This window comes from Vipera berus (assembly GCF_964194415.1).
Source record: "Vipera berus genome assembly, chromosome: 8".
Lineage (NCBI taxonomy): Eukaryota > Metazoa > Chordata > Lepidosauria > Squamata > Viperidae > Vipera > Vipera berus.
This window is the reverse complement of record NC_138211.1, coordinates 297,121-325,013: the sequence shown is the minus strand read 5'-3', so window position 1 is coordinate 325,013 and position 27,893 is coordinate 297,121. Positions and strand designations below refer to the sequence as shown.

The 27,893-nt window shown below is 47.1% G+C and overlaps 2 protein-coding genes across 8 annotated transcripts in view; both read right to left on the bottom strand.

Annotated features, from left to right (window-relative positions):
* KMT2A (lysine methyltransferase 2A) overlaps positions 1-21,355 on the bottom strand; it is a 39,374-nt gene extending 18,019 nt beyond the window's left edge. For 2 of the 5 annotated variants that reach the window (XM_081333720.1, XM_081333719.1), the window contains exons 1-13: positions 20,011-20,412; positions 10,864-10,933; positions 6,177-8,884; positions 5,145-5,322; positions 4,690-4,924; positions 3,493-3,557; positions 3,011-3,379; positions 2,479-2,552; positions 1,957-2,085; positions 1,729-1,842; positions 811-957; positions 536-631; positions 137-257 (exon numbers count right to left, since the gene is read on the bottom strand). In XM_081333720.1, the coding sequence (XP_081189846.1) occupies positions 137-257; positions 536-631; positions 811-957; positions 1,729-1,842; positions 1,957-2,085; positions 2,479-2,552; positions 3,011-3,379; positions 3,493-3,557; positions 4,690-4,924; positions 5,145-5,322; positions 6,177-8,884; positions 10,864-10,933; positions 20,011-20,373 (4,669 nt within the window). In that variant the 5' untranslated portion in view covers positions 20,374-20,412. Of the gene's footprint in view, positions 1-136; positions 258-535; positions 632-810; positions 958-1,728; positions 1,843-1,956; positions 2,086-2,478; positions 2,553-3,010; positions 3,380-3,492; positions 3,558-4,689; positions 4,925-5,144; positions 5,323-6,176; positions 8,885-10,863; positions 10,934-13,400; positions 13,468-16,257; positions 16,311-20,010; positions 20,413-21,081 lie in introns of those variants that run through there. The other 3 variants (XM_081333718.1, XM_081333717.1, XM_081333716.1) reach the window with 3 other exon arrangements.
* Positions 21,356-22,833: 1,478 nt separating this feature from the next.
* On the bottom strand, positions 22,834-27,832 carry ATP5MG (ATP synthase membrane subunit g). 3 transcript variants are annotated; one of them, XM_081333452.1, is made up of 3 exons: positions 27,437-27,832; positions 23,434-23,594; positions 22,834-22,997 (listed from the first exon to the last, which is right to left on the bottom strand). In XM_081333452.1, the coding sequence occupies exons 1-3, from the start codon at positions 27,498-27,500 to the stop codon at positions 22,899-22,901; spliced, it is 324 nt and encodes a 107-aa protein (XP_081189578.1). In that variant the 5' UTR covers positions 27,501-27,832; the 3' UTR covers positions 22,834-22,898. The 3 variants fall into 3 exon arrangements, with proteins under 3 accessions (XP_081189578.1, XP_081189579.1, XP_081189577.1); XM_081333453.1 differs by lacking the exon at positions 27,437-27,832 and adding an exon at positions 26,644-27,044; XM_081333451.1 differs by lacking the exon at positions 27,437-27,832 and adding an exon at positions 23,995-24,220.
* Between the last annotated feature and the right edge of the window lie 61 nt (positions 27,833-27,893).

The window sequence follows — 27,893 nt, the reverse complement described above, 5'->3', positions numbered from 1 at the left end:
TGTGCAATTCTACGTAGGAAGCTGTCTGCCTTCCCCATTCTAAGGGAAAGATTGAAAAGCAACCATTTCTCCTCAAGTGGAATGCCTGCCAACCCTCCCAGGCCTTGGTCCTCAATAGCGTTCAGCTCTTTTGCACCTTTCGCGAAGAGTTTGGCACAATCGTGACACAAAGAGAAGTCGTGGGACCACTGTGCATCCCACCCTTTGCCTGGAGTTGTCGCCCCACAGCTCTTACAGCGAACACACTTGGTGCAGATCTAGAAAGAGAAAGAAGCTTGGGCTTTTTTCAAGGATCACTCATTGAGAAATATCAATATATCTCTATTAAAAAGAGACACAATATTCAATAAGGAAATCAAAACAGCAAAATAAAAGACCAATACAAAAGGTATACTTGAACATGTCCATTTTTCCAGGAATTTGTACGATCACAACAATTCTCCTTTCCCCACTTTCTTCTATTTTGTTAAAATAACCTTTTGTTTGAGCAACAAAGTCTGCCTAAGAAACACCCAGATTCCCCAGAGAAACGTACCCACACTTTCTTCTTCTTGGTGGGCTTAGTTGGGTAGTTCGGTCCCAGGCACTCTGGGTGATAGCTGTTCCGGCACTTGTTGCACTCCAACAATTGCTATGGGATTGCAGAAAACAGAAGTGGCATCACACAAAGCCTGGACACACCGTTTTAGGCTTCAAGAGGCCTGTCAGTTGGATGAGGGGCTCCTTCCAACACAAATGCACAACACCCTAAGTGCCAGTCTGCTATCCAAAGAAAGAACCGGACAGGTGCCAGAAACCGAAGTGACTTACCTTGGAGGCCTGATGCGGTCTCCCACATACATGGCAAAACTTGCAGCGACGGCAACACCAGTTTTCCAACTGGTCTTCCAGGGGGCGTTCATTAACCTCTAAACAGAATTTGTGGAAAGGCTCACAGCAGACCTGGCAATATACAAACTACAAGCAAACAAACAAGTCAGCCAATCAGGCAGGCCTACTGCACTTTTCTCTCTCTCTCTCTCAACTTAGCTCTGATGGATTTTGTAAGAATTTGGTTCTTAACTCAAGCAGCATTGCCTTGAATTGAAAGGCAAAGTACAAACTGAACGAAGGAAGGAAGGAAGGAATGATGGCACAATGGCTCCACCTATTAACATCCAAAGTACAGTGGTACCTCGGGACTCATCGTCAAGAGGTTCCGGGAGGCGCAATGAGCACAAAACAAATTTTTCCCTTGGGAATAATGTAGTGAGTTACAAGACAGCTGACACTGACAAATTCCAGCTTGTGCGTTGAGTACCAAACAAATGATGAGTACCAGGACAAAATTTTTGTGTCAAAATGCTCTGAGTACCAAATTCAATGAGTTTCAAAGCAACTGAGTATCAAAGTACCAGTGTAATACAAAATTGGGTCCATAAACAAAATCATCTGAAGATGCTTTTAGACCACATCCCAACTTGTCTCTGAGCAATTTCACTTCTACAGCAATCCCAGACTCTGCAACAAGCAAAAAATATGATGTATCGGGGCTTAGGAGGAACCGGCAGCAGTTGGACCAGTTTGTGGTTTCAGAGGCAAATAACATTTTTAATAAAACATATTAAAACATGATTATGCAAAAACAATGTATTGTTTTGATGAAGGATTCAATTCCATCTATGTGTTTCAAATTTACTTTAACAATGCAAGTAAAAAACCATCTCCCATATCTGGCTACCCTCTTACCTCCACGTTCCCGCTGCTGGCACACAGGAAGCAGACTACTCTGGGAGTTATCGGAATGGAGGTTAGGATACCCAAACCACCCATTTCCCAAACGCTTTCAGCCTCACAGTCCTCCTAAAAAGCAAAGAAGCAACGCCTGCTGGAGATTGTTCTGCCAGTCGGGGAACCGTCCCTACTCCGTGGCCCAACTCCTGAGGGAGGAAGCCACACCCAAAGCTGCCTCGTTACCTTGAAGTCCACTCGGATCCTGTGGACCCCGTCTGTCAGGGGCTTCTGCTTGGAAGGGGTGTTGTTGGATAAAGTGCTCAGGGTATTGAGCGGGCTATTCTCTGGCTTGCTGACTGGGAGGGGCTTCTCCTAGAAAGATGGGAAACACAATATTTCCTTTCTTGCTTCCCAAACTGGCCTCAGAATATATTAATTGAACACATAGGCACCTTGCCTAGCCTGTGATAAGTGGCCAGTCTCAAGAGGCACTGCAAAATTTGTGCTGGGTTATCACTACCATCTGACAAGGAACAATATTAGAGAAATATTACATTCATATTATGCACCCATTTTTCTTAAAAGCCCAGAAATGATAATATTTGGCATGTACTCACACACCCCCTTTGGGGGCCCAGACCTGTACGTGGCTCTGGAGGGTGTCCACTGGGTTTGGACCCTCAGAAAGGGGTGAGATCAGGATCAGGCTTAGTAGGGCACAATCACAGAATACTTTTTGTCTTGAAACAAGATGAAGCACGTTACCTTTTCTTTTGATTTCTGTTTCATCGGTAAGCTGGGACGTGGAATGATTTTCTTCTGTCTGTTTTGCTCGATGGCTAGAAAAAGTACAAACATACTTTGTAATAACCCAAGATTTGTCTCTTAAAGCATTTGGGACCTTGTTAAGGCAGAAAAGACACTATCCCCTTTTTGGTTCCAGAAACAAACCCTAACCCCTCCCCAGCCCTTTCTCCACTCCCTATTTCTTCCTTTAAGTACGGACCTAGATTAAACCGAAAGAAACAAGAGGAACGCACCCTGTGCTTTTCTAAAGAAACAGGATGTGCTTATAGCAAACAGGCACACAGAAGGAGAAAAGGAAGAAAGGGTTACAAAAGTCCCACTGTGGCTATCTATGTGTGCCCAAGAAAGCACCTATTTGCATGCACTTGCTGAGCTGGGGCATATTCTCCCTGGGGGAGGCAATCTTACGCCAGAGAGCGAGGCTCAACCAGTCTCTGCAGAGAGCAGATATGTTGGTCTTGGAAAGGCCAACAGACAGGTCAACACAAACCTGCTTCCAGGGATGGCGCTATTTTTTTCTTGAGTTCAGCCAGGACAGTTTTGGGGGCTTCCTTTTTGGGCGGGACCAAGCTAGGCAGTTGGACGGGGGGCAAGGCAGGCGATGCTTGTTTGCCAGCTTTCCGGGCAGCAGAGGGAAGAGGCTGCTTGGGGTCCAGGATGGGTGGTAGCAGCTGCCCTTCCTCTATCTTTTCTTCACTGGCCTTCCGGGCTGGTTCACTGCTTCTCTTGGAGACATGATCCTCTTTCCCCAAAGCCAGAAGAGGAGCTGCTGCTTTTTGCCCTGACTCCCCCTGAATCTTCCCCACGTGGCTGTCTTTCTTTTCACCCGACTTGGATTTCTTCTCCTTTTTTTTCACAGCTGCAAAGCAGAAAAGCCCTTTTGAGGGAAGTGCCACCCACATATGGAGCTGCTGTCCTGAAAGCACCCGTGTCCCGTCCCTTCTTGCTCTCCCTCTCCAAAGGGCTTCCCACCTTTGGCTTGCTTCTGGAGATAGGCTTTCGATGGCATCCACTGCAGATTCTGGCACTTCCTCATCCTTCAGAGAGAGAAACGGAAGAGATGGAAAGACACATTACTAACCACTCTACAGGAAGATTCTGCTAGCAGGATCCTTGGTGCTCTGTGAGCTTGGTTGTTTTCTTGCAGACGTTTCATTACCCAAATTAGGTAACATCACCACTAATGCTGATGATTTAATTTTTAATTTTAATTCCATTTATATCCCGCCCTTCTCCGAAGACTCAGGGCGGCTTACAAGCTTAGCAGTAGCCTTCATTCTATGTATATGCCTGCTTATTAGGGCTTTCACACCCCCCCCCAAGCGGCATTATTACAAAGTCAGCTTAATTGCCCCCAACAATCTGGGTCCTCATTTTACCTACCTCGGAAGGATGGAAGGCTGAGTCAACCTTGAGCCTGGTGGGATGCGAACCTGCACTAATTGCAGGCAGCTGGTGTTACTTAAGGAGGCATTAGCCCACTGCTCCACCAATGTTAACTAGTCGGGTCATGAAATGTCTGCAGGAAAACAACCAAGCTCAGAGAACACCAAGAGCCCTCATTTCAACCCTGACCTACAAATATTATTCTCCTTTATTGGTCTTCTGCTAGCTTGGCCATTTCTGACTTGTAGACCGGGGGGGGGGTGAGAGGGGGGAAGAGAATGGTTCTGTGAAAAGAAATGCCCAGAAATTTTCAACTTGCACGCCCTGCCAAGCTCCCAGGTAAGTCTGGCTATCTGAACTGATTGACCCCAGCAGGACATGCTTGGCAATGTTAGTCTTTCAGCTGCAGTGAAAAGAATCCATCTGAGATTCTGTCCAAAGGAGAAAAGAGCAAGCATCCCCCTTCTCTGTCTGAGCTGACCGGCCAGGCAGCCCAAGTATGAGCAATGGAGGGGCAGAGGAAGGATTCACCCAGGACAGCTGCTCCCCCATTTCGCTTAGAGACAAAGACCAGAAGGAGGCACTTGCACCAGGTGTGGCAAAGATCTTTAGCCAAGCTCCCCTTTGCACCATCTGCACATGCCTGCTTCTTCGCCACCGTGGCCTGAGAAAGAGCTGCCATTTGATGAGAAATGGGACCCTTGGCGTCTCCTCAGGGAAACTGAAATCGGTGTTTTAGGGAATTCCCGTCCCCCGGAAGAGGCCACAAATCCACACACTTACTTGCAGCACTGCTTTTTTATGTTCCGCCCACCAAACTTCGGCTTATCCAGACAGTTTGTGCAGACGCCACAATCTTCTGGGACTTGGCAGCCTGGACACTGCCCACAGCGCCTTGACCGTCGGCCTTTCTTCACCGGAGGCTCCTGAGGGGCCTTGCTTCTGGTTACTGGCTTGATGGGCTTGATGGGAGGTGCAAGGGGCTCAGCATCTTCTGATCCAGCAACAGAGGACTTGTCTGTCAAAAAGACCCCCGGTGATTAATTCAGCATCATCAATGGAGAGAAAAGTGACGATTGTGCCACTTGCACTTTTTCTAAGGAGCATCGCAAAAGGGTCTATTCAGATTTTTTTGGGTAAAACCACCCTTCCATTCAGCTCTCTCTCTTATGTTAATTTCTAATGCCCCTTGATATAAAGAAAGGAATGCAGTCATTTATCCAAACCAAAACATTCACCATCATTCCCCATGGAAGAGAGTATCTTCTCCCGTTCTTCCCATGGTAAGGCACTCAGAGTGGGCATGTCATCTGGGAAGACTGCTCGCTTGCGGCCCAGGGCGACAGCTGCCCTCCTGCAGACATGCTTGATGCGTGGACCTCGCACAGAGGTCTCTGAGGAATCGCTCTCTTGACCCTAAATTCCAGCAGATAAACAGAGGGAATAGGTTGATACCATCATTTTGCCATGAGCAACTCAGTCCCAGTAGAGAGGCACGGCTGGCCGGCCTCTTGGCCTTCTCTGACATTATGTCTCCAAGTGGGTCCCCTTCCACAAGGCAGAGGCTTTGCCTGAAGCCAATCGCTTGCAATTCTGCAAATATAAACACAAACTGCATCAAGGAGCTCAGGCCGAGTATGAGCTTACAGTGAGTATCTACTAGAAATAATACATAGCAACATCTACATGTTGCAAGACACTCAGTAGCTGTGTTGTATATAACAATCCGAGGGAGCTGGGATGCGCAGAAAGAAAAATCAAAGTATGATTTTTTAAAAAAAACAAAACAAAACCCTCCCTGCAGTAATTCAGATCTCATCGCTTCCCTTGAGATGGAAGATCCAGGGCTACAAAATGTTTTGAGTTCAATTCCCAAAAGATGCTCTGGAGTGCAATGGGGTGGGAAAGTAGCGCCCATGCACAAGCATTAATGCAGAGGCACAAGACACCTGGAAAGGCGAACTGCTGTGTTCCCATTATGGTGCACGCCGACATTCCTTGCAGTCTTCGCAAGGAAGGAAAGAAGCAAGAAGCTTTAAGCAAACAGCTCACAGCGTGCCAATGTTCATCAGCAGTGGCAGTATAATAGCAAACATTTCCCGATCCACAGCTTCCCTGGGCTTGCTTAGCAAGACCCAGGGACCAGTTGCACTTGCACCTTCTCAGGAAACTCCTGTCAGCCATCACTGCTTCACCTGTTCTGTCAGGGGAGCACCAACTCTTATTGCCTGTGCTACCTCCCGCCTAATCCCACTATGTTTGGAAGATACCTGTCCCTTGGGCTGATCCACCTGTTTGAGGGACTTGCTCTTCTCAATCTTGTAGAGCTGAGCCTTAGCTTTCTTCAGGAGACTGGCCACCCTCTTGTCAGTCGTTGGAAGCTTATCAGCATGAGCCAACACTGAGCTGATGGAGGAATGTTTCACAATGCCAACTGAGGCAGCAGGAAGACGCAAAGGTTCCTCCTTGTCTGCGGACGAGGCTTCCAGGCCAAGGTCCACATTGGATTTCTCCAAGCCCCCTCGGCTTTTCTTGGGTAACTTGCTCTTTATGCTAACTGAGTCCACAAGAACTATCGCAGGGACATCTGCTGCTGGATCAGCGGCAGTTAGTTTCCTCCGTCCTGTAGTTTTTTTGGCAAAAGATGAGGATGCTACATCTTCACTCACAGGAACCTTTCCTTTAGAACCTCGAGTTGATGGGAATAAAGCAGAGCTGCCCTGAATTTCTGAAGCCTTCTTCTTCTTCTTCTTCTCCTCTTTCCTTGATTCACGTTTGTTTTCTTTCTCCCTATCTCTATCTCTTTCTCGGCTCTTTTCCTTCTCAGGACTGTTGTCCCTTCCTTTGTCTTTGGACAGCTCCTCGGTGGCTTTGTCTTTGCTCCTGGCCCTCTCTGTCTGGGGACTTGGTGCGAACCAAGGAAAAAGGGGAGCAGTGCCACCCGATGACAATGGCTGGGCAGGAAGGTTTGCCTGTTTCCTTGGCCTCTGACCTTTCTCTGCTGCTTCCCCAGTCTGGGACAGGGAATGTGAAGGGAAAGTGAACGTGGTGGCGTTTAAGGCACTAGTGGTAAGGGAGCCTGCAGAAATGCTAGTTAGGGAAGAAGAGACGGAGGAGGCTGGAGGGAGCGTGGGCAGCTCAGAGGTGCCGAGTCTTCCGCTTCTTGTCCTCATGGAGTGCGAAGGAGATCTTGATTCAGATCGGATTGGGCTGAACACTCGCCTCTTCCGTTTTCTTGAAGAAGCTGCTGCTGTGGCGCTTCCCGCAGCACTTCGGCTAATCGAAGGGGGCAACGTGACAGACTCAAAGATGCGCGAGTGCGCCTCGCTGGGAGTGAATCTTGGGGCTCGCAACAGGGGGCTTCTCTTGTGCAGATCAAACCTTGTTCCAGAATGAAGAGGAGAAAATAAGCGGGCGGGAGCTGCGGCCCCAGGAGGGGTAAAGCTGGCCGCGGCAGCAGCAAAGCCCACATCTTCTGGGGTCAGGGGTGGCGGCCGGAAGTTATCAAAAACTGGCTTGCGGATAAGTCCTTCTTTGGCGTACTTGGCAGAGGAGAAGTACTGGGGCTCAGAGCGGGAGGGCTTCAGGGAAGTCCAACGAAAGGTCGGTTCTCGGAGGATTGACTTCCGCTTCTCTTGCACAGGAGCAGCAGCAGCAGATGGCAAGAAGGGTGATGCCAAAGGAATGGTGGGAGGCATGAGCCACGGCGCATGGTCAGAGATGCCTGCTGCTGGCTGCAGGGGGGGAGGCGGGGTGAGCAGTGGGGGGGGAGGTGAAGAAGAAGAAGCAGGAGAAGACTGCTGTTGAGACGCGCTTTGGAGGCTGGGCAGCTTCTTAGCTGGTTTGGGGGCAAAATTCTTCTCTGCCATTGAAAACCTCCTCCTCCTCCTCCTCCTCTGCTCAGCACCCTCGTTCCCAGGGGAGGCAGACGCTGGCAGGGACGGGTGGACTTCTGAGGTGTCGATGCATTCTTCTGAGAGAGCCTGCATCTCTTCAGAAGCCTGTGAATCTGTGGATGTATCAACACTTGGACTGCTGGACCGTGAGGAATCTGAAGACAGCTGGGAGGAGTGCTGAGATGCGACACTGGACTTCTCGCTGGACTCGCAAGAGGTAGCACTGAAGCGGCTGTTTGGGGTAGACTCTAGGCGTGCTATTTTAATTGGTGGGTCATAGTCTTCATCTTCAATGAAACGCTTGGGAGTCTTAATTATTCGTGAAGAGATGGCACTCACTACAGGCATAATGAACTGCCGAATGTTTTTGAGCTGAGTCCTCCCCTTCCGGCCCTGGAGCTTTGCTGCTTCTTTCTCCATTTTCTTTTGAGCTCCTTTTTTTGCCTTCTGCAAGAGCTGCTTGGCAATTGTGGCATCTGTCCTCTTGCAAGAAGGAATCATCCTTACTGGTCTGCGAGGGCTCTGTCTGACTGTTGGCTTTTCATCTTTGGGGAGAGACGGTACACCCTCTCTCTCCTTTCGGGCCCTCTGGACTTTCTCCAACTGGGAACATACAAGAGCTGGCATGGTCTTCAAGCGATCAGAAGATGGTGGCCTCCCTCTCCTGCGGGCAATCTGAATCCCTTTCCTCCCAATATGGAGCTTCCCGGATTTGAACTGAGACTTCAGTGGAGAGAGTTTGCCTGTTCTCAATTTCTTAATTTTTGCAGCATGCTGAAAGGTAGCTGATGGTGCCCGCTTTATTTTCTTTACATTCTCTTTTTCTTCCTTCCCTCCTTTCTGAGCATCTGGAATGCACTCTTTGTGGCTGATCTTGAATTTCACACTGGTTAGCGCAGGAGGTCTCCCTCGACGTTTTTCTCCACTTTTAAATTCTTTCCTTTTTATTTTTTCCATGGATGTAGGTTCTGGCTTGCTTGAAGGTGAATATATTGGCAAGGACTCTGGTAGAGCAGCTGGACTTCGGTCTGAGCCGTTCCGAGGTCTCCCACGAGGTTTACGTGCACTAGTTTTGACTGAGACTGCAGAAAAAGAACAAAAACGCGTACATTAAACAGGGAAATCCTTGTTTTCAGCCATGGCACAAAATGAAAACAGGAATAAGGTAAGAAAAGAAAAGAAAAGAAAAGAGGAAGGAAGGAAGGAAGGAAGGAAGGAAGGAGGGAAAGATCCAATATTTTATAGTTTTTAGAGTAGGTCAATTTCTGAATTCTACATAAATAGACTTAGTATGCATATTTATATCACTAATTTTATAATGCCAGGAGAATTTAGTCAGTTTACCAGGATATAAACTGAGTCACAAATCTACAATGGCTGGACTTGGAACTGGAGAAGCCATCCTGGATCTTTTCCTGTTGGGTTATGAATTGCCTTAGGAGCTCAGCAGCAAGGGATGCTGGATTTAATATTCCCCAACTACTTTCACTAGCCATAGGTCAAGACAGAAACCACATATCGGAATATAAATTTCATTTCTTTTTCATCAGGACTTTCAAAGCAGGCTTTAATAATAGATGTCATTTCTTTTATTTATTTATTTATTTATTTATTTATTTATTTATTTATTTATTTATTTATTTATTTATTTATTTATTTATTTATTTGATTTGTATACCGCCCTTCTCCCCAAGGACTCAGGGCGGTGAACAGTGACAAAAATATCAAAAATGTACAAATACAGAAATTGAAAATAAGTTAAACCCTAATGCCCAAATGCAGAAGATAAGTTACATTAAAACAAATAATTAAAACAGAACCCGTCAGATGCTACATCTTCAGATGCTACATTTTCTGCAGATGCTACATCTGCAGAAAAAGAACAAAAACGCGTACATTAAACAGGGAAATCCTTGTTTTCAGCCATGGCACAAAATGAAAACTTGAAGGAACACTTCAAGTTCTTTAGATCAGCCACATCTAAAACCCATTAAAGCAAAGCCCATTGAATATGATTCAGGTTGTAGTAGGTTGGATTTACCTGCAAGGGACTTGGGGGAATTGGTTGTACATAATGGCTAGGGCAGAATCAATGGGAAGAACATAGTGTATGGTGAGAATGCTTAAAAAAAATCAATGAACTTCCAAAGGATTACATGTAGGCTAACAGACTAATTCATGTCATTCAGGCAATCGTGTCACAGGAATATTTTACCCATTATAAAACCAGTTAATGAATCTTAGCCTAATTAAAAAAAAAAGCTGGGAGAAAGCCATTAAAACATTTCCCCATGATTCCCAGACCTGGCAGCAGAAAACTCCTTTTCTGAAAATGATCAACTATAGCAGAGGTCCCCAACCTTTTGGGTGCTAGGGACTGGTGCCGTGGAGAGAACAGACAGGAGGGGCGTGGTTTTGTGTGCTGCCTGTATTTTGCGGATGGCGCTTTGCTTGTTTGTGTGGACAAGTTGCTGCCATGCCGCGGCTCAGTACTGGTCCACAGACCAGGAGTTGGGGATCCCTGGACTACAGCAGCAAGACACACCTTACACTCTCTATGATGTTAACGGCCTTGTCAATATTCTCCTGGTGTAAAATGGTGTGGAGAATCTGTATCCCCCAAATAGTAATTTTTGACTCCATTAATGTGATAAGAATCTGATTGGGCCATTAATGGTTTAAGTGTATTGGGCAAGTGTTTTCTAAGTCATGATTTACAGGCTACCATATTGTGTGGCATTGTTGAATTTACTTGCATGCTGAGAAGTGTTGCTTTTATCTGAGCAGTAATGTGGCTTTTACTTGTATTTTAATATATTATTGGACTTACTGTATGCCACCAAGTGTCTTCTTGGAGTTGGATGGCCTTAACAAAATTAATAAAATCAACAGCCACTTTTTAGCAACTCATTATTGAAAAAAGCTATGACTTTATATGAGGCCGGCAAATACAAATTTCAGGTTTTGTCACTCAATAAACTTTCTTTAGATCAGCCACATCTAAAACCCATTAAAGCAAATCCCATTGAATATGATTCAGGTTGTAGTAGGTTGGATTTACCTGCAAGGGACTTGGGGGAATTGGTTCCTTTGGCCTCATCATCTGAACCAAAACCTAGAAATTGCTCATCCTGCAGAAAGAGGGAGAGAGATGTTTAAGTAAAAGCTATAGTGAAAACAAGGGGGTAAACATTCATTAACAACCTATTTTATATGGCATCTGCCGGAAGAGAGGCCACCAATGGAAATGCATCTCATAAAGCCCAAAAGATAGCCTGGATCTGCCTTGGGCTGTGGAATTCCCCTGAATGCCTGTAGAAAATCAAGAATCTTAAAACTGTTTGCAGAAGGTTACAAAGGGAAGCCACCTCTTTAAAGACTGCTGTTTTGGACCCGTATAAATAGAAGGCTGTCTTCACAGCAATGATTTGCAACTTCTACTGACAAATAGCTCCATTAACTCCACTGGAGAGGATGAACTCCCCATGGGTGTCATCCCACAGGACTAAAGAGGACCTCCATGTTAAGGGAAAGCAGTCTGGGTTAGGGCAGAAGCAACAGCCTTGGCCAGTGCGAGGGCCTCCTGCTGTGCGCCAGGCTGCTACTGCAGGCTGAGGAGTTCACCTCGGTGTGAAGCTGAAAAGTCACCAACTCTGTGCTCCCTTGTTTGTGCTGCTCCTGTCATTAGAGCCCATGCCAAGCCACATTTTCCATCTTTCTAGAACTAAAAACGGCTGGAGCTGGCCCAGGGTCTCTCTGGAGCACATTGCTACACCTGACAGGCATACCAACCTCCTTTCCACAAGAGCTTCTGGCAAAATACTGTCAGCCCCCCAGTTCTGCTCCTGCTGTGCCAGGAATCGTAGGCATTGCTTACTTTTCCGAAAACCTCTTGTAACGAATACCAATCCTGCCCCAGCTCATGCACTTCCAGGACCACCTCTCCATTCTGAGAAGCAGCAGCTCAGAAAAAGAGCTGGAAAAGCTGCCTCTCCCTATTTTTTTGTGCCATTTGGGCCCTCGCTGCAGAGGAATCAGAGAGATTGATTTGGGGCATTAACCTGCAAGATCACCATGACGAGATTTATCTGTGTGTGTGAGGGAGAAAAAGAGGGCGAGCGGGATATGCATGAAGCATGCCTCCTCGGACAGAAACAGGGGGGTTGGTGGCCCCATGCTCCAAGCTCAGCTCCTCTGTCTCTAGAATGCCGGGAAAGGCACTTTTGCGCACAGTACTCCAGAGCACAGCTCTGCCAGCCCCTCCCCTTGCCCACGTGGGCCTCCCTGCAAGAAGTAAACAATCTTTGGCTGAGGATGGGCAGAGATTCCTGCAAGCTGGCAGAAGCAGCAGTGCCTTCGCACCTCTAACCAGCATGCGGGCGGTGGCTTCTAAGTAGGCAAGCAAGCAGAGAGGTTTAGTCAGGCCACCAAAGCTTCACTCTCCAAAACCTGCTCTTCTCTTTCCAGGAAGCCAAATTTTATGAAAGAAATTCTCAAAGAAACTAGAGCTTCTGAAGATCAAAGGCTGCAAATCCTCCAGTACTTCAACAACTCTTTGAGTCAGGACTCTGCACTCCTTTTGTGTGGTGCAGCTGGATGAAGGGAGGCACAGAGCACAGCAAAACCTATAGAGCACGGGTGTCAAACTCACTGTGTCACGTGACATGTTGCAACATATCACAATTTTTTTTGCATTGCCAGAGCTGGGGTGGGCGTGGTCTCCGTATAATGCAACTGGCCCAGGGGCCGGCAGTTTGAAACCCCTGGTATAGAGGTTCCAGCGGCCTGAGAGTCCCAGCAATTAGCAATCCAGGCCCAGGATTTAGGCCTCCAAGCTGCCAGGATTTCCCTTTCCTTCCCAGCCCAACAGTCAACACGTTAGAGCACACTTTCCCTCGGGATTTACTGCATCCTGACATAATCAGCAAGGATGTCAAGCACAGTGGATACCCAGAACAGAAATGGACAGCCAATTCTGCTCCTTCAACCCGTGCTCACTTTGTCCACTCTTTCTCCAGGCTTTCCCACTGGCACTGCCACAACTCCCGATACTGTCACCTTGGCGGTTCTGTGGAAGCCAAAACCAGCCAAGGATGTGAAGGTCTTTCTTTCGGAGAAGCCCCAAATTCAGGTGTAGCTTTATGAAAAAAGGGGCTTGGTGATTATTCTCTTTGTCACTACTTTAAAAGTAATAAAAATAAATAAGTACAGAGATAAAAAATGAAAAATAGGGCTTGTGCCACAATTCAGAGTATTTTTAAAACATCCATTGAAACTGGTTGTGGTGTTGGCTGGTCCCATGGAGCATGCGCTCCTTCCCTTTCTCTCTCCCCCACATACCAGTATATATATTACAGCCAGGCAGAAGAAACATTTGAGGGGGAGGGACTGGACAAAAAAATATCAAAAACAGAAAAGCCCTCCGCTCACATTTGCCCACCCAAATTAGATCTAGCTGAGATCTAGTTTTCTTAATTGTAATGTTATATTTATACTCCAAGGTCAAGCGCTCAATTATGTAAGCTGAAAATTGTGACTTTTCTAGCCTGGTATAATGTACTTTATTCAATAATTGCAACATACAGCCTAAAGACTTACAGTAGCTTGGCTGACTTAAGCAGTGCTGAAACTGTCTAGTCCTTGAATGGAAACACCAGAGGCAATACTGAAAGTTGAAAAAACATTGAAGATGATAATTCTATATTTTTGCCTCCACAGCTGATCAGTGCATGTTACTATTCACATGTAGATTACATACTGATACAGCACTGAAAGTTAGAAGCAGCATCTCTGGCAAACTGGACAAATGCTATTCCAATTTACGAAGGTGTTATTTGAGGTATGCTTGTTCCTTTTAAAATTTCTATATAAATAGTCTGTTGAACCATCTCAATAATCTAAATTTCCATCCATCAGAGAACAGTGGCAGAGAACATATTTCTAGCTTAATGAAGATACTTTGATAATACATTCTGTTAGGATTCTAAGAATTAACAGTATGAGGTTCTTCAGTATAACAGAATCAGGTAGAAATACATTAGCCCAAAATCAAAATTATGTTTTTTTGTAGGAAACTAGGACTATATTAAGGGACGTGGTGGCTCAGTGGGTTAAGACGCTGACCTTGTCGATCAGAAGGTTGGCAGTTTGGCAGGTCGAATCCCAAGTGCTGCGTAACACAGTGAGCGCCTGTTACTTGTCCCAGCTTCTGCTAACCTAGCAGTTCGAAAGCACGTAAAAAATGCAAGTAGAAAAATAGGGACCACTACGGTGGTAACAGCGTTCCGTGCGCCTTTGGCGTCTAGTCATGACGGTCACATGACCATGGAGACGTCCTCGGACAAGCGCTGGCTCTTCGGCTTTGAAACGGAGATGAGCACTGCCCCTAGAGTTGGAAACGACTAGCACGCATGTGCGGGGGAACCTTTACCTTTACCTTTAGGACTATATTGCCAGTAGATTAAAGGAAATTTAACTGAACTAATTCAGTACTGATTTTCAAATACTTGGAGCTTACAGGCAGAAATCTGGCTCAAAGAAGGTTCATGGATCTTATGTGCCCAGCATGTTTGCAGAAGTGCAGTGGGAACTTCAAGGGTCCCCCCCCAAAGTAGGGCAATTTCTACAACTTTTACATTTTTTGAAGTCAAATACCTAGCATGTTTTATGTGGAGCCCACTTTTTTGTAACTTCTTCCCCTCCTGGAACTTGAATAGTTGAAAGACCTAAGGGCTGCTTTGCTGCATTTTACATGCTGCCCTATTTCTGAACAGAGGTATGGGGAAGGTCTGTGGTCCTTTTTCTCCACGGGGTTAGCCCTGCTGCTAATGATTCATGGGAAATATCTGCAGTGAAGATATTGACTGTATCAAAGCTTATCTTCTGCCTGTTTGCTCCCATTGGATACGAGCTGAAGTTCCCATAGTGAACACAGGTGCCAGTCTGATTTGGCCAGAGCCCCACATCTGTCTATTAGCAAAAGTAAATACAGAAAGGCCTACTAGACTGTGCTAGATGTCAGTACCTTCTGCCTAGCTGGCTTAATAGGAAAATACAGGAGGATCCCCTTTATGGACCATTTGGGTCTGTGCAACGATGGTCAAGCAGAAATTAGGAAATGTGTTCTTTTCCACTGAACATACTAAAAAACATAAAGCTCCTTCACGCATCCAGTACTCAAAAGCATACCACCAGGCTGTACAAATCAATTCTATAACAACCTATTCCTTTCAACATATAAAATAGGACAACTGACCTCTAATAATTTAATTTGGATTAGAGACGTGCTATATTCATATTTTGATCTTTAACACCTGATTTTATTATTGTAAACTGTTCAAAATTATAAATGAGATTATCAAAGGAGAATTGAGTGTCAATTCAAATAAGCATCCAACAGCCTCAAAATTATTTGAAATGATAAAAGACTTGAGCGTAGCAGAATAATCTGTCAAATGTGAGACTGAATTTGTATCTCACAAGCACATGCTTTTTAAAATATCAAATTGCTAAAGAACTTATTTTGAAGTCCTTGAAAGAATACAGCCAAAGTTTAGTTTGCAGACACATCACAAGCTAACAGTTTTGGAGAAAGGTATAGATCTATTGAGAAATGCCACTTCAAGTTACTACAGAAACAGGAGTTCCAGGACAAGAATCCTATTGTGTCAGCCCTTAATGAGGATTTACCACATTCATTAAAAAAATATTTCTTCAGCATGTCTTGCTATTGGGTTTCTCTAGAAAATATTATAGCATCTTTGGTTCTACAGCAGCATGAATAAGCCCCAGCTGTCAGTATCCTTTCCCCTCAATTTTCTTCGAAGCCAGAATTCCACTAAACAGAAGAGCAGAGAGGAAAAGTAAGAATAAACTGACTTCCCTGCTTAATAGCTTAGGTTTCAAACAGAACCTTAGAAGTCTTCAATTTTATACTCCCTTCAGAAAGTGAAAACTGGGAAGGTGCTGCCACCTTTACTGGACATTGCAAGTTGGATTCCTCAGCGTGCAAATATAGCAGGCAAGCCTTGGCAGAATTGTCCATACAACAGCACCAGTCTCCCATGGCCTGCCTTATCCTTCCTCAGTTAAGAATCAGCTTCCATCACATAACATCATACTAAAGTTGATCTAAACAAAAAGGGGAATAGTTGTAACAGAAGCATTCCAAATGATATTCTAGGGCAGGGGTGTCAAACTCGCAACGTCACATGACGTGTCGTGAAGTACCTTTCCATTGGTGGCAAAGGGGTAGGTGCAGTTTCGGCATGACGCATCAGGCCCGTGGACCGGCAGTTTGACACCCCTGTTCTAGGGCCATTTTTAAATTACCAATTGAAGTTCAGAAATTCAGTGCATGGTGTGAAGAAGGGGACTAAAATTAATCCCAAAACATTGATTCAGATTGCAATTTAAGCAATGAATGTGTCAAACATTAAGACAAGCCATTCTTCACCTACTTTATCTTGTAGTTCATCCTGAGTTTTATTAGTCAACTTCTGTTTTCCAGATAAGACTGCAAAAGTCTGGATTCAAACTTTGCATTTCTGGAACTCATGCCAGCTTGCCACATTTTAATACAGGGCTTTTCAACCTTTTCACCCATTGTGCCACTTTTAGAATATGGCAACATCCGAGTACCACCAGTCGACTGGCAAGGTGTCAAAAACTTGATGACCAAAAAAAAAAAGAGGAAAAAAAGTGATGAAGTATGGAAGCGCTCTTCCTCCTGTCTGAGGTTTTCATTGTTGTGAGCATTTCTGTTGAGGATTGGCAGCAGGGGTGGGGTGGGGAGGTGTTTGGTTTTTATCCCCCCCCCCCTTTGCTGGGTGGTTGCAGCAGGTTTTGGTCATTTCACATGACCCTGGGATACTGTGACGGTCATAAATATGAATCAGTTGCCAAGCATCTGAATGTAAATCAGAAGACTCTGGGATGCTGCAACATTCCAGCTGATTGGCGCTTCTTTTGGGCTCAGCAAAAGTGCCAGGATCAGCGCTGAGCTCCAGCTGGAGCCTGGCGCTGATCCTGGCGCTTCCACTGAGCCCTGACAGCCCTGCAGCTCCAGCTGTCTCTTGCTCAGGGTTGTGAGGTGCTGCCACCGGTTCAGCTCATTCTCTTCCCCCGCTACCACTTTTCTAGGATGGTTATGTACCACCTGCCAGGTGCCAATGTACCACAGGTGGTACCCGTACCACTGGTTGAAAAGTCCTGCTTTAATACACCCCATTTTCTAGCCAAGTACCTTTAACTACACCATCAAACTGGTTGTAAGACTACTTCCCATCTACTAGCTAGAGTCCATCAGTCAGAAAAGCAAATAGATGGTTTCATGTTTTAATGTTGTGATATCAATATTGTAAGTCAGTCTCCAAAAATGGAGTTGAAGTAAAAAAGAAAGATAAAATTCATTTACCAAAATTGGATAAGCAGGTGAGCCACCAGATGCTGCTTTTAATACTGAAGTTTATTAGCATACAACCAATTATGTGAATAAAATGTTTAGGAAAATTAACACACAGCAAATCACTGGGGGGGGGGGCTTATCTTCAAGGTCCTTATCTTGAACTTATCAAACCTTTTACCAACTAATTCTATTTATGTCCCATGGCTTGCTTAAATAATTCAAAGAAGGTAACAGTACAATAACAATAAGATAATATACAAAATGCAGTGCATCAACTAGGAAAAAAAACAATTTTGTAACTACTGTATAGAATAAGTCCCAAAATGGGTTATTTGCCTATCCAAGAGTTTCATCATCCAAAGCTCCAAAGAAAACAACTGAATCTGAGCTTTGCTTTTTTCTGCAATTTTCTAAAGATCAGCCAGAATTTTAAACAGGACTGTCCAGTTTAATGACAGTATAATACTTCAAGCATCCTGAAAACCTTCTACAGACAGCAGTATCTGAAAGCAAAACAGTTTAACAGATCTGTTACCACTGCAGAGATTGGGCACTATTGTAAACCTGTCTCAGATTGACTGCAGCTTGCAATAATTGTGTCCATTAACAAGTGCAGACTCAACCATAATTTCTACTGTGAACATCTTAAACCAAGTTAAATCCCAAAATGCTAGGGAATTCCTGGAATTTTGGCATTCAAAGAAATCAGCCACAAATAGGCACAGAGATAAATCACATTCATACATTATTCAAAAAGAGACAATACAAAAATTAAGAAGAAAATATCCTCTCCAGCTACCAACACTCAGATAACACCAGACAATCAAGCAGAAAACAATACTCTAATCAACCAAGGAGAAAACTGCACACACCCCACCGACATGGGAGGGCAAGCCCATGTATATAAACAGGGAGCAAGCCTCATTCTCCCTACCACTGATGATGTTACCTAGTTGGGTAATGAAACTGTGCAAGCAAACAGCCAAGCTCAAAGAGCATCAAGGACTCCACAGACTAGCAAAGCACACCCATGAACACTAACTAGAGTCAGAAGACACGGCAAAAATTCCTCCATCTCACCACACATGGACAGATTCAACCACTTTTAACTGGGAAACTAACAGTGTTTTAGGTAAACCCAGTCCAAAAATAGTAGGACTTCCTGGACGTTTGATATTTAGACAAAGCAGCCATCCATACACATATGAAGATAAACCATATTTACCTACCATTCAAGAGACACAAAACCTAGGAAAGAAAGAAAAAGACTACAACACATCCTCTCAAACTATGGTATGTAAACAAGATGCAAACCTCACTCACTAATGAACCATTTGCAAGAAAACAACCAAGTTCAGAGAGCACCTTCATCCACAACACTGGTCTTCTCAAATGATTTACATCTGCAAATAGGATGTTTTTACTATGTATGCGTGGAATTTTGATGAATTTGAGCAGTGAAAATATTTTTACATAAAATATGTTTTGTTCCCCATCTCTGCCTCCTTCCCTCATTTTAGTAATTCATGACCAAGTTACACCTAGGAGACACAGAATGAATGGGCTATTTAAGCCCATTTAATGGCACTGACAGATCATAGGGAGGTGTGGCACAGGCAGCAGCTTGAGTGACTTAGTGCACTATTCCTCATTCTGACTTGTCATGCAGTGAAGAATTAAATGAGCCCCAGTCCACTGTCCTGAGCATCTAAGAGAGAGGACTGGACAAATTTAAGTTTTAAAATTATTGTACTCATAAGGACTTTGACAAAGCACATTTAATATTATGTAGCATTAACACACTGAGAGACCTTATAATACATCCAAGGAAATTGAGCAAAAAATATTACTTCAAGAAAATCTATACCACCATTTCAATTGGTGTGAAGCACTATGCTAAAAGCGTAAGTTTGGGAGTAGCATGTGCCATGATCATCTACATCAAATGCTTTGGTCACTGGATAACAAGCACGAGGGAAAGTGAAAAAAAGGCTACATCGTTTTTCAGCCAGCACAGAATTTGAATGGAACCAGGCAGTCTTGCACTGAAATCTGTACTCACTTTTGAAAGGATGACGTTTTATAAAGACAGACATCAGTAATACGTTGGGGGGGGGGGGAAGGGGGGAAACCTCTGACTGCCATGGTACATTGCAAAACATAACATTAAGAAAGAAAATAGGAATGGAGCACTCAATGGAGTCACCTGTCTTCTATATTTAAAGTATTACTTTACAACTTCCCATTAAAGAAATGCTGCAGGGCTCCACTGGTTTAGTACACCTTTAATAAAGTAACAATATAGGACCTTCACGGAGAGGCTGTTACTTTTTCTTTTAAGCTCAGAGTAGCATATTCTGCCACTTGAGGAGCCCCCGGAATGCGGAGAAAAACCCGCCTGGCTTTGGGCAGCCTTAACCGGGCGCGCGGGGCCATCCAGGGCGAAGACGCCCCTGCAACTCTGCCCGCCGCCTCGAGGAGCTTGGCCAGGAAGGGAGCGCGGCGGCTCGTGAAGCGGGAAGCAGACCCCGCGGCGGCTCCGGACATCAACTCGGGGCCGCCCAGCTGCCCTCCGCCCGCTACACGTGCGGCCGCGCGGGAAGGACAAGGACCAGGGCCGGGCCGGCCGCGTCTCCCGGGACGGCTGGAGCCGCGAGGAGGCGCGTCGCTGCTCGCTCCCGCGGCGGCCGCGCAGGCAAGGAGGGGGCGTGCCCCTTCCCCGCGCCGGGGACGCGTCGGCTCGGCACGAGGGCGGCTCCCGGCCAGAGAGAGCGGCCCCGCCCGCCCGCCCGCCCGCCTCACCTCTCCGCTGCCGGCCTCGGCCCCGCAGGCCGCCCGGAACCGGCGCAAGTTGATGCCGATAGCGGCCGAGACCTGGAGCGCCGCGTCGAAGCCGGGCGCCACCCCCGTGCTGGCCGGGAGCGGGGCGGCGGGCTGCGGCGAGGGGGCGGCGGCCGAGGAGGGGCCGCCCGCCCCGCCCCCTCCGCTTCCCGCCAGCGCCGCCGCCGCCGCTCCTCCGCCGCCGCTCGCCGCCCGCTCCTCGGCAGACTCCCCGCGCAGGCTGCGCAGGGCCGGGACCCGCACGCGGCAGCCCCCCAGCCCGCGGCGACCCCAACCGCCGCTGCCGGGCCGGGCCGGGAAGCGCCACCGACCGCTGTGCGCCATCTTTCCTGTGAGGCGAAGCGCCAGAGAGCGGGGCCGGGCCGCGCCCGGGAACCAGCCTGCCGCACAACCCGCCCCTAGGGGCGCTGCACGCGCGCACCGCCCATCCAGGTTCCCGGGCCCCGCCGGAGCACCGCCCCGCGCCCCGCCTGAGTTAAACGGCGCCGCGGGCCGCCCGGCATAATCGCGGCGCCCATCCAGGGTCCGGGGCCCGCTCGTTGCCGCCCCGCCAGTGGCATGGCGCAAACGCTCGCCCTCGCGGCCGGCAGAAGCGGTCCCGCATGCTCGGCGCGGGGCCTTTGGGAGGGCGGGGCGGCAGCCGGCGGTGGTCGCTTCTGCCGCTGCTGCTGCTGTGCTGCCCCCTTGCGACGATGCCCGGCAGGTGCGGAGAGGCGGTCGGACCCAGGTCGGGAGCAGACGCGGGTGCGCTCGTTCCCACGTGTACGACCACGACGGGCCGGGGCCGGCTGCGCTTGTCTCTTCCGATATCCAGCCGACCCCGTCCGGCGCCGTACCGGAGATGCAGCCGTGGGGGAGGGAGTGCTCGGCGCCTCCCGCCAAGGCCTCCCGCTGCCCCCACCGCGGCGGTTCGGCCGAAACCCCCCGAGCGGCTCTGCGGCGCCTCCCCCCCGGAAGCGTTGCTGTTCCGGGAGCGGGCCCGAGAGAGAGCTACGCTCGCCCCCGGAGGCGGCCTCGGTCAAGGCGCCGTACCTCTGCCCGTTCCTCCGGTCCGCCGGCACCGGGCCAGCCCGCTCCCCCGCGAAGCTTCCGAGCCTGGGCCGCCGCTGCCCGCTACACGGCTGGCTGCGCTCTGGTCCCCCACAGCTGTTGCTTCGCCGCCGCCGTCCCTGCCGGCCCCTCTGGGTGGGCTCGGGGCCTGGCAGCTGGAGTTCAGCGTCCTCCAGGCATCGCGGTGCCTGCTGGGAGGCTGAGCAGCTGTGCTGGAACTCGGCTGCCGCCGGCCAGGGAAACGGCTCGCCGCGCTTCCCTGCCGGCCAACCTGTGCGAAGGTGGGCCGGTGCCCAGGAGGAGGCGGGATTTCTGCCGGGACTGCAGCGAGGGTGGCCCTCCGGCGGGCCTGGAGCTCCCAGCATCCCCGGCTGCTCTGGCCCTCCGATGTGGGGACCTGGAGGGACGAGCCGGGCGCTCTGCGTCTCCTTCCTGGATTGGTGCAGGTGCGCCCCGGCTGTTCTTCCCTGAGCAGCTGGGCCGAGGGGCCCGTCCGGGCAGCATTTCTGGTGGTTACGGGTTGGCATTAAGGCGCGGTTACAAGCGGGGCGATCGAAGAAAGAATAAATAAAAGACAACCCTCTTCCTCCAGGAACAAGGGTGATAAATTCTTCTGACAACACAAAGATATAGGACCCCGTTAATAAGAAATTTAGTATAATAAAAGGTGATACCGTTTCCTTGGGGGTGGAATTAAATCTAAAAGCTATCCTTGTTAAGTTAGCAGTCACTTGTAAAAGCCCCACAATATTAGCAAACCTTACTGAAGTCGTTCTTTTGTGGGCATAGGAAAGTGGTTCAACGTGCAGTATGTTAGGATTTCACTTAATGCACAAATCTTTCCTGTTGTTTTGTGTAAGAGGAAAGGAATATGCTTTTGGCTGAAAAGACAGATCAGCTTTCTGTTGTCAGCAACAGCTTACACAGTGGCAAAAAAGGGAAAACCCATTAAAGCTAAACCCAATCTTCCTTTTAACACCCAAACTGTTTCCTATAAAATCTTAGGGAGAAAAAGCTTTAATATTCTGCACTTCCTCTGACTCTAGGAAGTGGGATAGGTGAGGAATATTTGAACAGTTTTTGGATGTGGCATTATAACTATCCAGTATGAAGCCCAACTAACCTCTACAAAGTTGAAAGTATCTGAACAAATAGAAAACAGAATTGAAAACAGAAACTAAGATCATTTTCTGTCATTAAACAGCGATGATGTTATCCATTCAGTCGTCTGGATCTTGGCAATGCTATGGGCCAAGTCACATCTTCCAATCTTGCACTACTTGAGTTCTATGCTCTGGCTAGTGTCAGCTTTGAGAGTGCATTAAATACTATCTTTGAGGAAAAACAAAAGTTATTCTTTACTATTTCTTCTATACAACTGTCACTGGAGATTTAGGGTTAATTCTACCTATTTATCATTTCCTGGTACAACAGGAACCTACCAAGTCTAATCTGTCTCTCTCTCCTCATTCATTTCTGGCAGCTGTATAGTTTCTTCAAGGCATTTATGGAAGGACATAAATACATGGGGAGGGGGAGAATAAGAAAAAAAGGTTTGAAGATTGGCTGTCAGTTCTGAGGCCATCATCAGTCTGGGTGACCGTCTCTCAGAAATGTTGCAATCATGGATTCCTCTACCAAGTGGGGTTGAACTAGACGTTGTTCAACCCTTACATTCTATGATTCTGTGACCATCTGGCTCTGCCACAATGTAAACATGACTTGCAGACACAGTTTAATCTCAGTGTCATAATTTAATGTTATCAAGACACTACCAGGAATCAAAAGAAGAAACTTCTTCAGACATTATATCCAATCAGGCCACGTTTGCCTATGATTTCACCAATGTAAAACCACATCAGTACTTCAGTAGCCACCAAACCATTCCTCAGAGCTTCCTGAAAGGAAATGAAAAGGTTTTGTAAAAAATGATTGTTGTTGTGGTAACAATTGCCTCACCCATTTCCCAGATAGTTCCAGTGAAATACAACACCAAGAGGTCTTCTAATACCTTATCACTCGGTCATTATAAGTTACATTTAAATTGTTATGAGGTATTTAGACTTTATTCAAATTAATATAGCTACTCTTTCAGAAGACTCATTGATCCCATTATCTCCTTCATGGGATGGAAAACTACCTCATGCTTCAACTTCTGACATCCCTCCCCCCAACCACTCCAAAAGTTTCCATGTTCCCTAGGAAGGGATTTGCTGGAATTAACTTTAGACGCTGCAGGAACAGAGATAGGTTAGCCTCTCAGGAAAGCAGGAGTCTGGAAGCAGCTATTCCCAACAAAGCTTCTGTAAGCTACAACTGCTGGCACATACTTACCTTGACTGTGAGTTGTGCAAAGCGCCCAGTCTGGTAGCTCTTCAGCAATGTTTTCAGGCTCTCAATTGCCTTAGGAATTTCAGCAGGAGTTGGAGGGACCAGCTCAACTTTGGCGTAGTACAAGAAAGTGTCCAGCCGAGGCCTTGAGTAGGTTACAGCAGCTAGAAGAGAACAAGAGCAAGAGAGATGAAGAGCAAATGGCAAATGCTAAAGCAAACAAAGCATTTCTAGCTCTATGGTGATATTTTGCTTGGCCTTTGTGGTACAATATTTGCAGTATGAGTTTGTCTCTATAGCCAAGTCAGGTGGTGAATACAGTATTTAGTTCATAGGGCAGATCCTTTTGGGAACTTGTAATGTTAAATAGAAAAGCATTCATCAGCTGAAATAGATCACAAAATGCTAACAACACTGCTTGGTTCTATTCTGCTTCACTCTTCTCTAATACGACTTGTTTTTCCAGGTAACTATGGAAAACCAACCCGAGGCTGACAGAAATGCAATCAGGAAAGAAATGTGTTTAAATCTTGAGGACCATCCTAGGGCACTGAAGGAACTTACTATGGTCTGGCTTAAGCTTTAAGTGTTTTTTGAGAAATTCTGGAGAAAGGTAAAAATCTACAGAACTGTAGGACAAATGTTGTTCTGTCATTAAACAGAGATGGAGGGGGGAAGATGGATGATCCAGGAAACTTCAAATCAGTCAGTCTGATGTCAGTGCCTCGGATTATTTTAGAGCAGGGGTGTCAAACTGGTGGCCCATGGGCTGGATGCATCGTAGCGAAACCGCACCCACCCCATTGCTGGCAGTGTCAAAAAAGTTGCAATATATCGCGGCACATCACGTGATGTTGTGAGTTTGACACCTGTTTTAGAGCATAAAGTGATGAATTTCCAAGCAACTGTAAATACAATAAATTGTTAATCAGACTTAATAATGCCAGACTGAATTTATTTCATTTTTTAAAATAATATACATTGTTCAAATGCTCCAGATGTAATTTGATTCCAGCACAGCAATTAACAAGGTACCCTATGGCATTTTAATTAGCCAGCTAATTAACCTTGTCATAACATTTGGTAGTAAAATGCTAGCTTGAAATTCTACTCAAAAGAGCTCTTAAGTGGTTTCTTGTTAAAATGGAATAAGATATCAAGGCATAAAAGCCCCCATATTCTTCATTAAGAATGCAGATGGTAAAAAGTTGATCAGACTAGTTAATATATTAAAAGACAGAAATAAAATTCAAAATGATCTTGATAATTTTATTATGAGCCCAGTTCTATAAACTGTGAAATGGGAAATTCTATGCTTAAATCAAAATGATATCCACAAGTGCTGGATGGCTTGGCTCAACAACATACTCATTGCAATCTTTAGGCAACAACATCAAACGCATGGTGTTACATTACTGGAATTGAGAATTTTACTTTACAATATACTAGTTAGTGACCACATGTAATATAGTGGCCAGTTCTGGACATCATGGTTTAAAAAGCATTCAGAGAAATTAGACTGTATTCAGAGAAGAACAGCAAGGATGATTAGATGCCTATAAAATCCTCTGAGGACTTACAGAAGGAATTAGGATCATTTAGCTTGAGGAAGCAAGAGCAAAGTTTAGGGAACGGTTGCTGGAATTGGGTATGTGTAGTTTAACAAAGAGAAGGGTGAGGGGTGACATGTTAGCAGTGTTCCAATATCTGTTGCCGGCATCAACCTCCCTGCGCCCTGTGCGTTCCCACAGAGAGGGTCTCCTCAGGGTGCCACCGATCAGAGAATGTCGATTGGTGGCCCCCAGGGGGAGATCCTTCTCTGTGGGCGCTCCGGAACTATGGAATCAGTTACCGGTAGAGCTCCGGATGGCGCCCGATCTTCGCTCCATTTGCCGTGATCTGAAGACGTTTTTGTTTGCACAAGCCGGCCTGGCCTGATGGGGGATTGGTGGGGTTTTTATTCTTGTATTTTTATTGTTGTATTTTTGGGGTTTTTATAAATGTAGTATATTAATTGTTTTAACGGGCAACTATTTAATCTCCTTTTAATATTTGTAACTTTGTATTTTATTCTTGCCCTGTGAACCGCCCTGAGTCCTTCGGGAGAAGGGCGGTATAGAAATATTAATAAAATAAATAAATAAAAATAAATCTCAGGGGCTGCCACAAAGAAGAGGGAGTCAAGCTATTCTCCAAAGTACCTGAAAGCAGGACAAGAAGCAATGGATGGAAACTAGTCAAGGAGAAAAGCAACCTAGAACTAAGGAGAAACTTCCTGTTAGAACAATTAACCAGTGGAACAACCTGCGTCCAGAAGTGGTGAATGCTCCAACACTGGAGGTTTTTAAGAAGAGACTGGACAGCCATTTGGCTGAAATGGTATAGGGTTTCCTGCCTGAGCAGGGGGTTGGACTAGATGACCTCCAAGGTCCCTTCCAACTTATTATTATTGTTATTATTATTATTATTATTGAATATCTGATACTATGTCAAACAGAGGGAATAAGATCTCTATTATCTGACAGGAGGCATAATAAAGAAAAAAAGAGATTCTGACTAAGCATTAAAGGAAAACCTAGTTACACCATTTAAACCTAGGCATTAATCACTCAGAATAGTGGTGGGCTTGTCACTGGATCTAGAATTCTAGGGTTGGAAGGAATCTTGGGGAGCTTCCAGTCTAACCTCTACGCATGGCATAAAACCTGCCTTAGACCATCCCTGCCAAACAAGCTGTCCCAACTTTGCTTGAAACACTTCAGTGATGGAGCCCCTTCAATTCCAGGCAGCAGACAGGGCCTCTGAGTAATATTCTTTATTATTTCAAGTTTACATCTCTGTGAAGCTTCCAGCTACTGGTTCTTGTCCTGTTCCCAGCATATATCACCGTCTTTCTGAGATAGCCCTTCAGGTTTTAGAAGACCGATATCCTGTCTTGCATTAGCCTTGTTTTCTTTAGGCTAAACCAGATCTGGGCATTTTATGGCTCACAGGCCATGTCCAATCTGCGGCCAGGGCATTGGTTCCGTTGGAAAGGAAGTTGGCATTGTCAGGGCATTGGCGAGGAGCCAGTGTGGCTTTAGTAGATGGGGTAAGGCAGCGGTCCTCTACCACACTCCCAGTTTCTAACGTGTCCTTTGAGAAAATTAATTGCCCTTCCTTGGGCTAAACCTTTAAATCCTTTACAAAGGCTTTAGCTTCCAAACTCCTTACCATGCTTGTTACTCTCCTCCATACTCTCTCTGGTTCCTCAGCATCCTTAATATAGGTAGTCCCGAAGTTAACATCCAAAGGGTGCCTGAGGTCATGGCCATTGTAACACACACACAGTCAAGTGACAAATTCAGGACATGGCAGCTTGCCTGCACTTATGACTGCAGGGGCACTTCAACTTCCCCCCATCTCTGCCCTTTTGGCCCCTGCCCTCCCTGGCTGTCCTTTCCTGTTCACTTGTTCCCCAATGCCCCAATTCTTCACAAGGCAGCTAGCTGCTGGATATGCAAGGTCTTCTTCCCCAAATTGTATACGTTGGTTCCCTCGTAAGACCTCGAGAAAAAGTCCTTGCAAAGGGCCAAGCCGGGCATGCCTCATCAGTAGAAAGAGTAAGAAAACAGTGAATGCAGGGTGATAGTGGCATGTATATCATACATACAGACTTTTTTTCTTCCTGGAGAGGCTCCATGCCCACTTCAGCTACGAACCCCACCTCTCAGCCACTTCTCTGGCGCCAGGAGGCCCTCCTGGCCTGCACGGGGGTCCCCGTCTCAAAGAGGCGGGCAGGCTCAGCTTTTCCAAGGCCCCACCGCAGCCCGGCGCTCCACAGGCAGAACAGGGCAGGGTTGGGGCCCCGGCAAAATGGCTGCTCCTCTTTAGCCGCCTCAGCTAAGCTGCAGCCTTGTCCCAGGCCGCCCGGGGGTCAGAGCCGGTCGCAGGACGGGCTAGGGACTGGAAGCGGAGCGCGGCAGGAAGCCCTCCCGCCCCGAGTGCGCCCCCCGCGGCCCCTCACCGGAGAGCAGCTGCGGTCCCTTGGCGGAGACGGTCCTGAGCAGCCTCTGCGCGGCCTGCGCCATGGCGGAACCGCGAGGAGCGCCGAAGGTCAGAGCGGCCCGCCGCGCGCAAGGATGCCAGACCACGCCCCTCGCTCGGCGCCGTCACGCGCATGCGCCCTCCGGAGGCGGTCTGGAGGCCGGCCGAAGGGAAGCAGGCTCCGCCCACGAGCGACGCCGCTGCGCTCGGCAGCCGGGTTGGGTCTTCCAACCGGGCAGGAAGCCGCTCTGCGCTTCCTCCTCGTCTTGCCGACGCGGCTATGGAAAGCCGCCCAAGGAAGGCTTCTCGCCTGCCGCCGAGGCTGAATCGGGGTTGCAGCGCTCTCCACGTTCTCCCTTCCGAGGCTGAGCAGGCGAGGGCGCCAGTGGCTTCCCCGTTGGTTGCACCGCTGGCTTTTCTGGGTTTGCATAATAAAC